Here is a 17731-nt window from a genome sequence, read left to right on the forward strand (position 1 = left end):
TGTTAATGATCATGATCGTCGCAATCGTGAATGATAGTAAAAAATACAGACATTTTTTTCTATCTTGTTAATCATGTAATATACAATTTACGAATATCGTCCATTATGCAATTAAATGGACATAAATATGAAAAATTATATACACTCGCACCTCGATATAGCGTGTCTCAATGTAGCGCTCGAAAAAGATTTCTATTACTAACATGGAAAAGAACTGTACTCCACTGATTTCGTTGAGACCTGGCAAGATTACAAGTAAGATTTACAAAGTAAGTTTCCCTGAATATAATCATCCCTATTTAAGTGCAGACAATCAACCATTTCAGAGATATTTCAATAATAAATTTAGTAGCGTCTTTAGAATAGAGTTTATTAGGACACTCACATATAAATATTTGTTGCATAGTGGATATGCCTCAATTCGTCATGATATAAAGATTTTATATATATATATATATATATATATATATATATATATATATATATATATGATGACTATTTATATTATAATTTATATAATATAAATTTTTTATATTAAAATAATTTATTTCATTATATTAACAATTATTTTAATCATAAAATATTATTAAATAATAAAAAAAATTAATTGATTGTGAGGTTTAAACTCGAATCTACAAATTATGAATCAGTTACCATATCCACTACGCTACTAAATTTATTATTAAAATATTTATAAGAAATGGTTGACAGGCACCCAAATGGGGGTATCATTACATTCGGAAACTTTCTCTGTAAATCCTGCCAAGTTTCATCGAAATTGGTGTTCGGTTCTAAGTCTTCCTTTATAAAAGAGATGCGTAGCGATGATTTATTGAGAGAAACTCAATTTGTTCGTTATTACCAGATAATCTCGACATAACGAAATAATATCTCGAAAACGAGCATAGCGAGATCCGAGTATATTAACATTATTTATATTAACATTTATTCCTTTTTACAATTCCATAGTCTGTGTTCCATGTATCTCTTTATTATTGTCAACGTCGCTTTTCGCAAGCGCGTTTGCAACAATATCTTGATAATACTCGCAAAATACGCTGCGATTATGCGAAACAAGTATTACAAATCGGGCAGCAATGGCCGCTAACTCTTCTTGCAGCGAGGAGAGGCCCAGTGGTACTTGTTGAGGTGCAGTGGATTGCGATTGAATGATTTTTTGTAGGAACTGTCTAATACGTAGACCTAAAACAACATATTTTATAGTCAAAAGTGTTAGTCATTTTATAGTTAAAAGTGTTAAAGCCATTTTTACACTTACTGACGAGGTATCTGATCTTATGTTTTGTATCTACAAGATCGGCTATTTGACCTCCTAATAGCGTTTCTAATTCTGGTGACAACTCGGGAGCGTTGACTTCTCGTAATGTTGTTTTCACATCTGTTTTTACTTGTAGTACGATATTTGGCATTGCAGCTTCTAGCTCTCTATAGCAAAAGTAAAAATCATATTAATAATTTTGAATATGTTTGAATATAAATTGAAATAATGTGAGCTATATACGTAAAAAATAATATATTTTATTTAAACTTGTTTTCAATTATAACTTAACGTACTTGTTCGAATGTACAGAATCCAACAGTGCGTTCAAATGTTCCTTAATATTCTTCTTAAGGCTCGAAACCCCATGAATTGGTGCACCAATTGTATTATTAACCAATAATATCACAGAACCAACGACGCTCAACCTACTGGTTATGTCACGCAATTCCAGAAGTCTTCCTTGATCCAACATCAATGTCTAAATGAAAATCATCCTATTTATAATAAACTTATCGAATATACAATATAAAATCCTATATTTTGATAAGATATTTCCATACCTCTGCGTCTGGATTGAAATCCCACTCCAGAAGATCGAGGTACGCCTCTGTCAATAAAGAATGAGTGATTTGTCTTACAGTATTGGCACCGTCGCTCGATGAGCCTGCGATTTTCTCTGGCTCGAAATGTCTCAATAACCATCTTTCTGTGTATTGTAAACCGTTTGAATTAATCTTTAAAAATTCGGCAAACTTTGCTTTCTCATACTCGATGCTCGAGGCAATGATATTTGGCCTCATCATTGTAATGGTAAAATTTGCCAAATCCAATCTCATTAATTGCAACAATTCCATGACGCCTTTGAACGTCTCAACGATGTCTGTCTGCTGCGAGAGCTCTTTGATTTTCTCGTCTCTCACCGGGGCGCATATTTTACCCATAACAGAGATTATGTATTGCCCGTAATGGCGAAAATCTAATACGCCTTTCTCCGCTTGTTGTCTGATCAAATCTAAATCAAGCACTTCTCTAATATTTTCTTTGATTTTCGCGTTATGCAGTGGTACGAGTTCATCCAGTGACTGAAACAAGTAGAGAACATATTGTTACATATTGTTTGACGCTTTCTTTTGTCGTCATAGAACAAAAGTGACGTATTACTTCTTTAATTTCTTTCATTAAAACCAGTGCTTGCGAATAATCTGGTGGATCCTCGGCCAACTGCTCCGCTAACAAATTCCAAAAAGCTTTGTGCATTATTTCTTTTACTCGCCTATGAAAACTACCGTCTTCCTCCAATTTTTGCAACTGAAAATTCTTATCTACCGCAATTTCGTGTGCTAAGGCCATATTTTTCATTCCATTAGCAGCTTTTACAATTTCGTCGAAAGACACAAATTTAGGTGGTGACGCTCCTGTTAATCCACCCATCATAAAATTTGGCGTCGGTTGCCTGCGTTAACACAAAAAATATGGGCAAAAGATAAACCATGTATAAAAGAGAGAGATGTAACATAATATTCGTGAAACATTAATCGTAATGACTCGTAATGACAAAATGTCGTTTTTGTCATGTATTTGCTCTAGATTCTAACTACATACCTATTTTGAATTTCATTTTGCACAGTCGTATCTACATTAGTATCACAGTTCGTTGATGTACCAGCGTCATTTGGGTTATGCTTCTGTTCATCCTCATTCTTCATTTTTTGATTGCTGTATAACAAACGTCAAGTTTTATAAGTAACGTGTTATAAAATGAAAAATAAGTAAGTAAAATAACTATTAAGGAGTAGGAGATTTTATGTTACTGATAAAAATTATCTCACGATAATATGTAATATAACTTGTATAACCATTATATTCAGTTGAATGCTTACATTGACTGTTATGTTTAAATAATTGTTTAAATGATAATTTTTATCAATAATATAAAATTCAATTTTATGTTATTGGTCAATTATTTCACGATAATGTAATGTGGGTTGTTGACTGTTATTTTTAGCTAAATGCCTAAATTGACTGTTATATTTAACTAAATGTGTGATAACTTATATCAATAATATAAGATCCTCTTTTATATCATTGATAAAAATTATCTCACAATAATTTAATACAACTTATTGATTGTTACATTTAGCTATATATAAAATTTTTATGATTAGTAACAAATCAGTAGTTTCTAAGTACATTGTTCATAATATAAAATACAAGTAGAAAGACCAGTAAGATAAGTCAATCCAAATTTTAAATAATCAAGGAACGAAAATGTAATATAATTTGTTGACTGTTACATTTAGTTAAATGGCTGATGGCAATATTAGATATGCAAAATCGTCTTATGATTAATAACAAAATCAATAATACCAGCGACATTTTATAAGTAAGTTATTAAGATAAAAAACCAAGTACGAAGACCAATAAGATGATGCAGCTAAAGTTTGAAATAATCGTTAAGAAATAAAAATATAATATAGCTTGTGGACTGTTGTGTTTAGCTAAATGTCACAGAGAGCAACATTTATAGATTTCAAATTTTTTTCTTTGTGATTAGTAACACCAAGAACCTGTAAACACTCTGAGAATTGTTATCGGACAAAGAAGAACTGACCGATATAATATAGCAGGGATGAAATTTAACAATGTTGTGGGTCTCAACTTGCGACTAAACAAAAGACAGCAAAAGGTCACGCCCCATATTACTCCGGCACCGACCAACACTTTGTTCCTGGCAAAGCATGACCAAATCACATGTATTCTATTCATCCTAATTATAGGTACTTCTCACAGATCGAAAAATATCAATTATAACAAGATAAAAACCCAGGTAGCAAGATGACGTCTCTAACGTCATTAAGACGTTACGTCGCTCTGCTACCTGGGAAATGAATCGGTCACTAATACTTATAACGCTAATTGAATGTCACATTACATCAAGACTTCTTAAAACTTCATTTTTAAAAGAAAAGCTTGAAATTTGTAAAATTCTACTCCTAAGACAGAGAAGAAAACCGGAGTAACGGCCAGATTACGATGTAAACAAAACTCGTGGGCGACGTACCTGTCTGGCATAGTGCTGAGTGTCTCGATGTGTATATATATTTATATATATGTATATATAATTTTAAAAGACTAGCCGTAGAGCATGATACACACCACGGGTCTGGCTGCTGGTCGTGCTTCAGCACGAGAAGTAGGTCAGGCTGTAACTATAAAAAGAATGTCCGTGATGGGATTCGGGCGAAGCTACAACTTCCTCGCGCAGGACGTCCTTACCGGAAGAATTGCGGAGTCACGCAGGTTAATCGCTCGCACTGCCGCGGTCGACTGTCACCGCAGGACTCGCAGGAGTCCTGTTCCTCACCCTGTACAGAGAGTGTACAGCCCTAGGCCCGCCGGCACATCGAATCTGTCTGCGAACGCGCGTGCTCGCTGGCCAGCATCCCGCGAGTCCCGCGACCTGCGACGATCTGTCAAAGAATTTGGAATTGTGGAAAGTGGAAACAGCTGTGAAGGAGCCGCGCGCAGTGCGCACCTACAACATCTCGGGACTTGTCGCACTTGTCGGCTGCGTAAATTCGGCCGGAAGTGTCGCGCAACGCGCGGCGTCGCGTCGAACGTCTTCGCTCCGAAACTCGTGATCTCTGTTTTTTTTTCGAGCCGCACATTTCCCCGTAAAGAGATGAATGCATTGTTATAAATTTAAGGAAAAATACAAAAGTTGCAAGAGGATTTTTGGGTCCGTTTGATTTAACACTTCCTCGAACGCACCGTTTTCTATCTTAAAATGAGACGTATGTACATACGTGTGTTTGGAGAGAAACTAAAAACGAAGGCGAGGTGTACAAGGTGCAATGAAAACAAAAGAGGGATAGGAATAGAATTAATTTAGCTGCACTTTTTGCATTTTCTACGATTAAAAAGAAAAAATATATCTGGATTCGGAAATGGAGAAAGAATAAAAAGACAAATGTCAAAAAATATAAATTGATTTAAATTCGTATAGCATTAAATAAAATAATTAAAGTTATGCGATAGAATCTTATAAATGTTTCCCTTAAATTCATCTCTTTTGGGGTGACTTGGTCTAAACCGTCTAAACTCCGATTAATTAAGTTAATCGGAGTTTAAAATAGCTCTTAACTAATTTCCCATATCCATATATATTTTATTTTTTATCATATATGTACTTTTGAGTATTTATATATGTATAATATATTAGTAATATATACTATTATATATTATACTCTTGAGTATTTATTATCTTGAAAAATGAAAAAAATGTCAGATTTTTTTATCTACTTTTTTAAAGAAAGGAAATTTTGAGCAATAACGTACCTTTTGTAAATTGTACTGCGAAACGTTCAGCTCGACTCCGGACCGACGGATAAAGGCGGATGCGTTTTGTATGCAGTTTAAATGGAGTCGAAATGGCTTTGTCGCACAAGTTACCCTAATTGGCAGCGTGACTCACCGCCGTCTACCTTGAATTCGCGTCAAGGTAAAATCAGGCGTTTTTTTAATCCTTTTGTACGAATAAGGCAAACCAGGAACGCGGTACAGAAATATCAGAGTACAATACTCTCGTTTGTAAGAATTTACAGTTTTATTTACATATAAATCCCAACACATCTCTTCTTTAAAAGAGTCATAAAATCTAAAGATGTTTAGATCGTCACAATCAATAGTCACTGTAAAACGCAGTATCTGAAAAAATAATAGAATAACGCTCGGTTTTTACGCAAAAAGGCACCATTGATAGCTTTAGACCTACACCCTCGTAAAATAGTATTAATATTATAAAACAATAACTGTAGAAGAAAATATCGATTAAAGAGTGTAGAAAGAAATATTTTCGGCAAAGATCTGACAAACAAGTTCGATTAATCGAAAAATAAATGTAACATATCGTAATTACGTATTTTAGTACGTGTTATACAGTTATAGTACAAAACGAAAGAGAGAGAGAGAGACGAGTATATCCTCTTCAGAGATTGGCCGATTTTCCCAAGGCGTTAATATATATTTTGCAGCTGCGTAAGCCGTCCGTCAATCTCTGAGCGAGATCGACGTCCACCCGAGCAAAGTTTCGCACGGCCCGTTCGACGATGAATGTCGAGGCGTGGCACAAACTCCCGACCATGTTCTGCACCAGTCTCTCTTTGGCTGGCTCATCGAGAATCTTCTTCCAGAAGATAGTGGCCTGACCAAAGTCATCCTCATCTACAGGATCGTAACGGTCCACATTTCCGCTCACATGGAACGGCGGCGAGCGAGCGGCTGGGCACTCCTTCGGCCCATTAAAGCTGTTTGGATAATAATTCGGTGCGCCACCATGGTTGTATATTGGCATGTTACCATCCCGTTGGTAGTGCATCGCATTGGAAATCCCCTACAAAATCAATATTGCATTAGTCGAAAAATTTATGTAAATATTGTATCTTGATTAATTATAATTAATAATTATTAAACCGAATATAATGGCTCAGAAGATTAAAATTCAAATATCAAATAAGAAGCTCTCTGAGAGCCAACGCAAGATTTTCGTGCTTTCTCTTATCTTCTAAGTTATAAATTATCTCTAAGTTATAAATTGTTAAAAGTAATTTTTTTATTATAAATGAATAAAGATGATTGAAAACTATCATTTGGATAAATGTTTATATTTTTCTTTCTGGAAGGATAGAAACTTTATCATAGCTGATAAAAATACCAAGCCATTATAGTTTATCTTAAGACCTCAGCACGTATGTTTAAAAAACATCTTAAAGACTGAGATGTTACAAAACGTTACCTTGTACGGACAATTCACTGGTAACTGGAGATGATTCGGGCCCAGGCGATGCCTGTGAGTGTCACCGTAGGCGAAGAGTCGACCCTGCAGCATCTTATCGGGACTCGGCTCGATACCAGGTACCATGTGTGCCGGATCGAAGGCCATTTGTTCCACGTCGGCGAAGTAGTTCTCGGGATTGCGATCCAGCACCAATTTGCCCACCTGTATCAGCGGATATTCCTTGTGCGGCCACACCTGTAAGAAAATATGTTATTTATAGTTTTCAAAAGAATATCTATTAAACTAGAATATCGAGTGGATTAGAGAATAATTACTTTTGTCAGGTCAAACGGATTCCACTTTAAAGTTTTTGCTTGTTCAGCAGTCATCACTTGGATATGGAACGTCCAGGAAGGATATTTGCCTTTAGCAATAGCATTGTAAAGATCTCTGATCGAGTAGTCAGGATCGGAAGCGCTGAGATCGGCGGCCTTCTCCGCAAGGATATTCTTGATCCCTTGATTAGTCTGAAATCATTAAATATTTATTTTCGGACAACTATTATGAATAGATCTAATAACACGTTACTTTTTTCTGGTTTAATAAATAAGACACACCTTGTAATGGAATTTACAATAGACCATTTCATTCTTGCTGTTTACCAGCTTGAACGTATGTGAACCATAGCCGTTCATATGGCGATATCCGTCGGGAATGCCACGATCGCTAAAGAGAAACATAACTTGATGCGTCGTCTCGGGCCTGAGGGAGATAAAGTCCCAGAACATGTCAGCATCCTGAAAAAAGGTTTTATTGATACAGGCTTTGTAGTACAATATAAAATTTAGCTTTTATAACTTGAGAAATATATTTTATACGAATACTATTTTAAATAATAGAAATAAAGTTTTAAACTATAATTTGTGAATAATAATTTTAAATTCGATCGAACCTTCAGATGAGTCGCCGGATTTCTCTTCTGCGTGTGTATAAAACTCGGGAAGAAGAGAGGATCCTTGATAAAGAAGATCGGCGTATTGTTGCCCACGAGATCCCAGATACCCTCTTCGGTGTAGAATTTTACGGCGAATCCACGTGGATCTCTAAAAAAAAAAACATAATATACTTAATAAGCAGACTGATAGTAATCAGATGAACGTACGCAAGAATTTTTGCGTTCTACTTTTATCGCGCATATTTCACCACTCGAATTAGTTGCATTAGATGAGTAAAGCGTAATTCTGAAAAGTGCAGCGCGCAATCCTTGTGAATCATGTTCCCGATTGCATCACATTGAAATGATAAAAAGTTACTCTACTGCAAAAAACATTGGAGTGATATATAGATGTAGATACGCTCGTAACTAACTAGGGCGACACAAAGACGATTCATGTGTATGTATTCCCTATACACAAGAAAGGTATTGCAAACATTCATAATAAATACTGCAGTATTTATCTCAATATACTCGTCAAAATAAAATGTAACTTCATGTGTGTTTTCCAGTTTATGCAAAAAAATCTAATTGCCATACATTTTTACACTGGATGTGCAAAAAGGCAAGTGAGAAACATAGTTACCTTCTTCGAACATTCATTAAATCATCGGCATCAAAATTAAATAATATTCTATCACACAGCATTGGCATTTTCTCTATTTATTACCTGACAGTGTCGGCAGAACCGCTTTCACCACCAACGGTGGAGCATCTTACAGCAATAGGAGTCTTCTTTCCAATGCTGGAAAACACTTTGGCTTTAGAATACTTGGTGATGTCGTGGGTAACTTCGAAGTAGCCAAACGCACCTACAAAAAGAAAAAGTTATAAAGTTAATGATTATAATAATAATAAAAATGGTAGAAAGATACCTATGTACATAGGTCGTGCTGTAAATTCTATTCCAAGAAAAATGGATTTATTTCATAAATATTTTATTGAATAATTGACCAATTATAATATAAAAATAATCATAACTATTAAAAATATCCATTTTTGATTTTACAAATTTTTTCAAATAATCGAGCTTCAAACTCTCGCAACACACAGAATCTCGATTCTACTGCCTTCATCAGGCTTTAAACCTTAATATTTCATAGAATATAAATCTAACATTTAGAGGAAAGAGCTCTAAATATCATTAAAATATCCAGGTTTTAAAGATTGATTTGGTGAAGGCAGCGTCAATACTCATTAAGATTTATGTGCGAGGTTTTGCGTGCGTCACGAGAGTTTGAAACCCGTTTAGGTGAACATTTTTAATAGTTATGAATATTTTTATATTATAACTGATCAATTCAATATGTATACATTTTATGCAATATGTATACTTTTTATTTCAGTTATAAAAAAAAATCTTTTTAGGAACAGAATTTATGTGCACGTCTGTGTGTTGAGTACAATAATAAGAAGTGTATCAGTATCGAAAATTAGAGAACATACCGGCTCCCTTCGCGTGCACAACTCGTTCGGGAATTCTCTCCCTAGCGAAATGCGACATTTCGTCCAGATAAACGAAGTCTTGCAGCAACATTGGCCCACGGGGACCAACCGTGAGGCTGGCCTGCTTCTCGCCAATGGGCGCTCCATTGGCAGTTAGTAATACGGCTGGCTCATTCTGTAAAAAAATAAATTGAGAATTATAAATAGTCGACTGATAATCAAGGTGATACTCGTGAATGTTGACAAACTCCGTTAACTGTTAGCAGATTTGATCAATTTCACTAAAACCATGGTATCACGATGCTTATAGAATTCTATTAAAAATTATTTGTTAATCATATCTCTTTTATACGTAAGATTTTATTTTAAATATTTTATCATTAATTACTGCAACATTCTTTATTAGGTCGACGTTATTAAGTCTGAGAAATTGTATGCATGGTGCTTGTCAAATTTTAATTACTATGCATAGTATACATATATTATATAATTAAACAAACAACTTAATTCTTTTAAAATAAAAGCTGGCTCACGTTTTGAAAAAATAATAAATAAAAATAAACTGGTCAATACAAGATGGCAAGCGCAGATATTCGTATGATGATGCAGTACTATCAATGTTGCAAATAAACTACTCTTCAACTAAAATGTAAGTAAAATATATAATTATATAAGAGGCAACCGAGTTGTGTGTGTATGTGTGTGTGTGTCGACATCCACGCTTGCCGAGCCGGCATTTTCTATTAGCTTATTTAACCGCACAACTAATCATCTTAGCAGCAACTGTATAAAGGCTCCGTTACACAGTCGGAAGGGTCGGAAGTCTTCCTGCGCGCCTGATTAGACTTTTTCTTTTTTTTCCAAAATGTAAGGAAGAAACCGCGTCGGCCCGCACAACCTTCGTCACTACTCATTTCGCTAATGAACAATCTGGAAGCGAGTGCGAAAGCTTTTTATAGGATAAACATCGCGATAAAATCTTAATGCGATAGAAATAATCTCGCCCGTTGATCATAGGTGTGCGGGATTTGCCAGAAATGGCACTTTCGAAATCCTATATCTATCATCTAAAAGCCAGCGACCCACTTCGTCGCCTCGTCACGGCAATTATCGTCCACGACTAAAGTACCAGCAGTGACATAATCGCTGCACCTTGTTCCTCGCAACGTTATCGTTTCCCTTTTTTTCTTTCTTTAGTTACAAAACGCTAATCTTGGGCAAGCAACTGCTGCAAGCTACTTGAAGTCAGTAGCTATAACTGTGGAACTATAAGAACATGTTAAGCGCAAAAGAGCACCCTAAGTTACGCAGATGTTGTAATACTCCGAGAATTATGTTTCCAGAATTATGATTCATCTTTCTGATGCACATAAATCTCTATACGTGATAAATATTTTTGGCAGCTGTAAAAAATCATACTGTCACAAAGACCATCGTTCTTTTTGTATCATATGTATTTAACAAGGCTTATTGCAAACTTAACAGTTTGCAAATGATAATCATAAGATGTAAACTTCGTCTCTCTTTTCTATGATTAATTCATTAGAGCTATAGTGATATGTTACAAAATACATGATATGTTATTATGTTTTAGAAATATTCTTATAGACAATATATCTGTTAATTAAAGTGTGTTTACATTAATTGTATCTAATAACTGATCTTATATTAACATCATACTAATAACAGAGTGCTAGTAATTCTAATAATACTAAAGTACTATAATAGTAATACTAACAGTAATAAATGTCCGCGTATATATACTAATAAGAGTGTTAGTAAAATTACTAATTAGTACTAACCCCATGTTACTTTTGACACTCTCTACTGAAAATTTGCCTGTTATAGATGACATATAAAAGACACAGATATTAAATATATTTTAAATACTGTAAATATATACATCGCATTAACAACACATATATCTCTTTTATTACATGGGTATTAAATAATAAATAATATTATTACTACTGGCTAAAGGTCTAAGAAAGAAATCCGTTTTATCACTTCAGGAAGTCGCGGTATACCAAGGATCAAGGACATCGCATGAAATCGTGACTATTTTCTATTTTTGTTTTACTAGTTAATCTGCAGAACGTTTATTAAGTTGCAATGCAGAGGTATATCGGTTATTTTTTCAAAGAATGTTTAACCATGCGATTTCACGGCTTGAGATTGACGGACAATTGCGCGCCGGACGTATCGCAATGTCTGAGAACTTCTTTCTAACGTGACACAGCGTATATTGTTTTTAAATCGTCGTTGTCGACTCGATGCACTCGACTGTATCGTTGCTAGGTCTTTTAGAATGTAAATTACGCCCGGATAAGCACATTTTTCCTTTTCAAATGTCTCGGAGAGACATCACCTGAGCGCTACGACGAGGTGTGTCGCGCTGATATCGCGAGATAAAACGAATTGAGAGAGTTTAATCTTCCATTTTATTTGTTTAATCTGATAGATGTGATTAGAGAAAAATGTTGCTCGTCTGGACAATATGTTTAACTTATCCGTATCTGCACTTCATCACGCCACAGTGACGCAGCTTTAGTTATTTTCTTAACCGTATCTATTAATTACATCTTATTAAAACATATAATTTACTTCGCAATACAAATCATTCAAAAATACAAAAAAAAATAATTGACGCCACTCTCGCTTCTTAATCACATCTACGGACGTCATAATAACTGCAGTCATATTTTCTACGATTAAATGTCCGAAGCTACACGGCAAAGGTTGCGAATCGTTAGCGAATGTTAGTACAGAGAAATCTCAAGAACGCTGTTAGCGATAAATTACGATTGCGTGCGAGCAAACACTTTAAACGTTCTAATAATTCTTGCCTTTTCCTCAGGATTTCAAACAATGTAAATCTTTGACTGAAGAGCGAACGTCCCCCCCGGCTATGTCCGGAGCCTTGATATCTTATGGAGTTTTCAAATCCAAGTTAAATTTTAATTTCAAAAATTCCTGCAAAAATGCGTCTATCGAAACAAGAGTTTTTTTTTGCGTGAGAACTCACACACACACATCTCGCGTAAAGTTACAATATTTATATTATCTAAATCGTGACATGAGGAATTCTTATGATAAGAGATATAACTGTCGGTGTGCTTGCGTTGCAGTTTTGTAATTTTTTATATATACACATAAAAATTTATTATTTGCAAGAAAATAGATTTCTTTGAATTTAGTTTCCTTAATTCAAAGAAGTATATTAGATCCAAGAAAATATTTTAAACTCAAATAAATGTTTTCTTAAATCTATACCCAATACTTATTTAAATTAAGAAAACTAAATTCTACGAAATCTATTTTTTGCAAATAATACATTTTTTTAGTGTAAAATAATTAATATTTTAATACTTCGTATATATGTTACATTCCAGAATGGAAAAACATGTCTGCAGCGACATTGAAATTTCTTCAAATAAATTATACATACGTATCAATTTCCATATTGATAATTTTCTTATTACCTACAGCGCTTTCATCTTCTGAGCCTCAGATAAGCATGACATAAAGAAGCATTAGCATTTTGTCGGACGTTTTTAGGACACTGATAATGTTTAAAGCGGAATTAATCCTTCGAAACGAAACAAATTTCTAAAACAATACAAAATTGATCGGAGAGATCTGAAACTGCGTTTGTGGTATACACTCTAATATCAATCAGAATTATATCAATAAAATTTATCGCGCAACTTTGCTATAAAATGCGATATTGCGAGCTCGTTCTGCAAGTATGATTTAGCCTTCGACAACGTAGCAAATATATTCTTGCGCAATGTATGCAAACTGAGGAATATCATTAATCACGATACAATTTATACAGACTTAGTCATATACGTTTCTAACGTCATTAAGACGTTATCTTGCTACCTGGGTTATTTTATAAAAAAATATTTGCAATTTTTTACAGCTTGCCTAAAATAAATAAATGTTTTCCTTACAATATTTTTTTAAAATTGTCGCAATTGCCTCAAAAATTGCGCGGATCGTTACGATAAACACCCTGTATATTTTCATGAAAATATCGCGATAATAAAGTGAATGTTAGTTATATTGGGAACGTTGAGATCTTAAAGTAATTATTAGAAAGTTATTAATAGGTGAACAGTATTTGTGGAAGCTACTACGCGTGTGCACATCGACGCTCACGCATCTTGATGGAATCGCGTACTTTGAATCCTTCTGATAGCTTGTATCGCTGTATCGTGCACATTTATTTTTCAGCTAACAATGGGTGATTATCATCGGTGTACATATATATAGAAATTCCAACGTAACGAAACTGTGTCAAACATATTGTATTTGAATACTTTGCACCCGATATATGTGAAAGAAAAGTGAAACGCGACGATGTATTTAGCGTTTTTTTTTTAGTAGTAACATTTTAATGTCAATTTCTACCAATATAGATTAACTTGAATCTCGATTTAACTTACTCTTTATATTTTTCCAGTTTTAAAAGAATTGAAGTTAAGTAATCTCTATTGACAGAAATGAACACAAGAGTTTTAATTTTAAGCGATTTCGGGACACGATTCTTTCTCGTAGACTATTTGGAACTAAATTCATACAAGAAACTTAAAAAGAAGTTACCGTAGATGTTTATCGCAAATATTTTGGTATAATCGATACGCTTTGGTCAATTTTTTATCATAAAGATTATAGAATCGACAGAAGCACTCGTTGAGTTATAATTATATTAGATATTAAACTTTGCGGAACTTATACAGCTCTTCAAAGAATTAACTCAAGAATAAAGGATGGTATTGATCTCGATCGCGGGAATTAAAATATCAAATTATGATATCGGGCTTGTGCCACATCGGATAACATAATATTTTCGAACCTTCGCACGTTATCAGGGATGATATAAGATATAACATGTAATACGCGATTGCGAGTCGTGTATTTTATCTAGTAAAAAATTCGCTTATGCAAGAGATAAGAGAATTAAAGCGATAAAAACAAAGTTAACAGCTTTGTTTTTAATTTGGCGAATCGTGATCATTAAATGAATATACAAGGTAACCGAGCCGAAGTACAGAAGTCGATAGGTTAACTTTTTAAAGCATTCGTTTCTTCCTTAATGAATATTTGAAGCCTAAGTGGCTCCTTAAAACGCAGAAAGTCCTGCTAAATCAAAAGCTTCAAAAGTGTAACATGTTTCCGATAAATAAAACGCAATAATTCGACGTCGTCAATATAGTACATGGTTTCAATGGATTTCCTTTAAAACAGAATAAAATGTGCAGTATCGTGACAATACGTCGCAACTATTTCATACGCGTGTCTACTGCGCATTTCAGTGAACAACCTGTAGGTACCTATGTAGGATAATGCATGTGATCGATCATGATGTTTACGATTCTACTTAATGCGACTGTCCCACTTTTTGACATGTCTTTTGCACGTCACAACGTTCTGTCCGATGCGAGTGTTATTACGTAATAACGTAAGAACAGTTATGCGTGCAACGCTCGTAAATAAACATACATGGAATTTTAATGCCACAGCACGTGGCACGGCATAAAAAATGTAAAGGTACATGTATAACACATAACACATGTACCTATACATTACACTTTTTAGGCCAAACGTAGTCCATTTTATCCATCGTCCTTTAAAAAATTATTTATATTTAGCTGAAACATTATATTTGCAATTTGCATTTAAGACTCCTCGCTTATACATCTTCATTATTATCTGGACTACGTTAAAAGCGAGTTTTTCTTTATAAAATAACAAAGATTTCTTCAATACTTGTTCTATTTTGAACTTTTAAATTTTAACTGCAGATTTGAAATAAAAAGCTTAAAAACTGTTTACGTATAAAATTTTAGTTATGTATAAGCCATAATTCGACTTCTTAAATTTTGACTTCAGATTTACAATCAGTGACCTCAAATACCATATGCTAAGATTCGATAAAATATGCTAAATAAAGGTTAATAAACAAAGGGTTAATAAACGTGAATATATAAGGCACATATTGGGACACACTCGTGACCCACGTTTCTTATCTAAATATTCGCGCATTACGATTGTCGGTTATTCGAAAAATATAGTATTACTGTTATATTATTAATTATTAATTATTATTATATTATCATTGTTCGTTAAATTGACATGATTACAAAATATCATCTCTGCTGCTTCGAAAGTGAAGTGTTACTATTTACATTCGCGAATAAATAATAATCATCGATGAGTATTTAAACAGAAAGCTTTAAATTTCACGCTCCGATACACGTTAAAGTATTTATATGTGCATTCTTAATCCTGTGTGTATGTACATAATAAGCGACGTTTCCCAATCGCAGAATTACTAAATTTCTCAGATAATCTTAATCACAACTTTATTCAAGCAGAGAAGTAAACTTCCATTTATTTTGTTTTCGTTTTACTTCTTTTACGTCACGGAAGAAATAAAATAAAAATAAAAGAGTATCAAATTTTAATCGTCAACCATCATTAATTAATACAGATACAATTTAGTTTAATTTTAGCAGAGAAATTTAGCATTTCAAGCAGAGAGTCTCCATCTGTTCTGTTTTCCTTTTCAATTTTTTCATCTCACGGAAGAAATAAAATATAAAAATGAAGAAGTGCTATAAATTGCAATCTTTTTTTAAATATACAAGCAAATGTAATATTTTTCAAATATATTAATTTAATTAATTTTATCTCGTTAGATACTTATTGTTAGATCTACTTTCTATCAAAATTACAATTACAACACAGTTATAATTACACCGCAACTGCCTAAACGCGAATTATTGCATTCAATGCGTGCATATTGATAAAAAACGACGTCATTGCAGACATTGTACATGCTAATTAATTCATTACTCACAATAGACATATTCGTTTTTGCTGAAAAACCAACATATGCCTCTAATACAGCTATTGCGTTTATATATTGTAAATAGCCGAGTCATCCTCGCTTCGATAAACATCGACTAGCTCACGCATACATACGAAATGACTAGGCAGCCAGATTTGTCAAAAATAAAGTTTTTTTGGGGGAACTATTAAGAAATGAATTAAAGCCGAGACTTGTTCTTTAACGCAATGTTTACTAGGATCATAAACTTAATAAAAAAATTGTTTGTTATAATTTAATCCTGATTTTACAATTTTAATAAACATTGTGTTACAGGACAAGTCTGTTTCAATTCATTTCTTTGTAATAAATTCTCAAAAAAATCTTTATTTTCGATAAATCTCACTGCCAGTCCCCTTAAAAAAGTTTAAGTACACGAAAGTACAAGATTCCTGAAATAGTTGAGCTTGTTTTTTTTTATCTTTGCGGACGAGCAATCAATCTTGCGTGACACGACACGACGAGGATTGAGCAATGAGCATCACTGTCAACTACGCGATATGTTGGGTATAGGCGAGAAAGGCGAGAGATACGAGATTTCCTTACCTGCTGCTTCCTCTTGTAATCGTTCAGCTGTTCCGCAGCGGGATCCCTGATCGGGGAGGCCATCTCGACGGTCGATTTCTTGCAGTTACCGTAAAATCGTCCAGGCGAGGATGCACGAGGCGCGGAATTGAACACGACGCGATTTACAAGCAAGTCTTCCGGCGTTTTGCGGCGACTGGCCAGTGGCGCGTGTGACGACGGCGGCGAGCTTTTATCATGTCCGTGCCGGAGTCGGAACACTCGGAACGTAGCGGACGGCAATGGCGATGAGTGGGAGAGCGCGCGATTCGCGGCAACTTCACGTCGACGGAGAAGCGGGATTGTTTGAAGAAACCGGCCCAAGTCCGAACGCGCCCTCGGCATACCTCGGTACGATTCGTCGAGCGATCGATCCTATATAGGGCGGTATTTACAGTCCGATTTTAAATATAAGATTTTAACATTCATAGACTATATTATTCAAAATTACTTTGGACTCATCGCATAATTTATTAACTTCTAAGAAAGAAATTTTTTATTATCAATATTTCTTGACTTTATTTCTAAAATTTGGATTTTTTTTAATAGTAGATATCCTTGCAATACACTGCGTTATGCGTGGGTCAATTTGAACTCGAACAGCTTTGTCGTAAAATCAGTTTTAACATAATAATATCGTCTATAAACGATTAATTTATCCAAATAATATCTTAATAATTTAGTGATGAGATTAAGTATTTTACAAATAGGTTCGAATCTGTTTGCATATTTTTGAACTCTTTATAATTTTACCTTGAAAAATAAAAGCAG

General features: G+C 34.2%; 2 protein-coding genes across 5 annotated transcripts; both read right to left on the reverse strand.

The window, feature by feature from the left end:
- Positions 1-572: 572 nt before the first annotated feature.
- Positions 573-5112, reverse strand: LOC112461038 (T-complex protein 11-like protein 1). Of its 4 annotated transcripts, XM_025026084.1 has the most exons (10): positions 4818-5112; positions 4559-4752; positions 4344-4491; positions 3894-4010; positions 2885-2998; positions 2444-2735; positions 1843-2364; positions 1576-1760; positions 1280-1446; positions 573-1203 (listed from the first exon to the last, which is right to left on the reverse strand). In XM_025026084.1, exons 3-10 carry the CDS (start codon positions 4352-4354, stop codon positions 956-958), a joined length of 1656 nt encoding a protein of 551 aa, XP_024881852.1. In that variant the 5' UTR covers positions 4355-4491; positions 4559-4752; positions 4818-5112; the 3' UTR covers positions 573-955. The 4 variants fall into 4 exon arrangements, with proteins under 4 accessions (XP_024881852.1, XP_024881851.1, XP_024881853.1 ...); XM_025026083.1 differs by having other exon boundaries at positions 4559-5112; XM_025026085.1 differs by lacking the exon at positions 3894-4010 and having other exon boundaries at positions 576-1203; positions 4559-5074.
- A 752-nt stretch (positions 5113-5864) lies between these two features.
- On the reverse strand, positions 5865-17158 carry LOC112461037 (catalase). The gene is made up of 8 exons (XM_025026081.1): positions 16943-17158; positions 9499-9673; positions 8723-8864; positions 8011-8161; positions 7676-7855; positions 7394-7585; positions 7077-7313; positions 5865-6674 (listed from the first exon to the last, which is right to left on the reverse strand). The coding sequence occupies exons 1-8, from the start codon at positions 17003-17005 to the stop codon at positions 6270-6272; spliced, it is 1545 nt and encodes a 514-aa protein (XP_024881849.1). The 5' UTR covers positions 17006-17158; the 3' UTR covers positions 5865-6269.
- Positions 17159-17731: the final 573 nt, after the last annotated feature.

This window comes from Temnothorax curvispinosus, unplaced genomic scaffold, assembly GCF_003070985.1.
Source record: "Temnothorax curvispinosus isolate PA1 unplaced genomic scaffold, ASM307098v1 QBEX01011001.1, whole genome shotgun sequence".
Classification (NCBI taxonomy): Eukaryota; Metazoa; Arthropoda; class Insecta; order Hymenoptera; family Formicidae; genus Temnothorax; species Temnothorax curvispinosus.

Excerpts from the sequence above, each read along its gene's own strand:
- LOC112461038 (XM_025026084.1), bottom strand. Across the intron at positions 2,736-2,884 it reads CAAAATGAAATTCAAAATAG|GCAACCGACGCCAAATTTTA; the intron begins GTATGTAGTTAG and ends GTGTTAACGCAG. Across the intron at positions 1,761-1,842 it reads ATTTCAATCCAGACGCAGAG|ACATTGATGTTGGATCAAGG; the intron begins GTATGGAAATAT and ends ATTTTCATTTAG.
- LOC112461037 (XM_025026081.1), bottom strand. The coding sequence starts at position 17,005 with ATGGCCTCCCCGATCAGGGATCCCGCTGCGGAACAGCTGAACGATTAC. Across the intron at positions 7,856-8,010 it reads ATCCGGCGACTCATCTGAAG|GATGCTGACATGTTCTGGGA; the intron begins GTTCGATCGAAT and ends ACCTTTTTTCAG. Across the intron at positions 7,314-7,393 it reads ATCCGTTTGACCTGACAAAA|GTGTGGCCGCACAAGGAATA; the intron begins GTAATTATTCTC and ends ATTTTCTTACAG.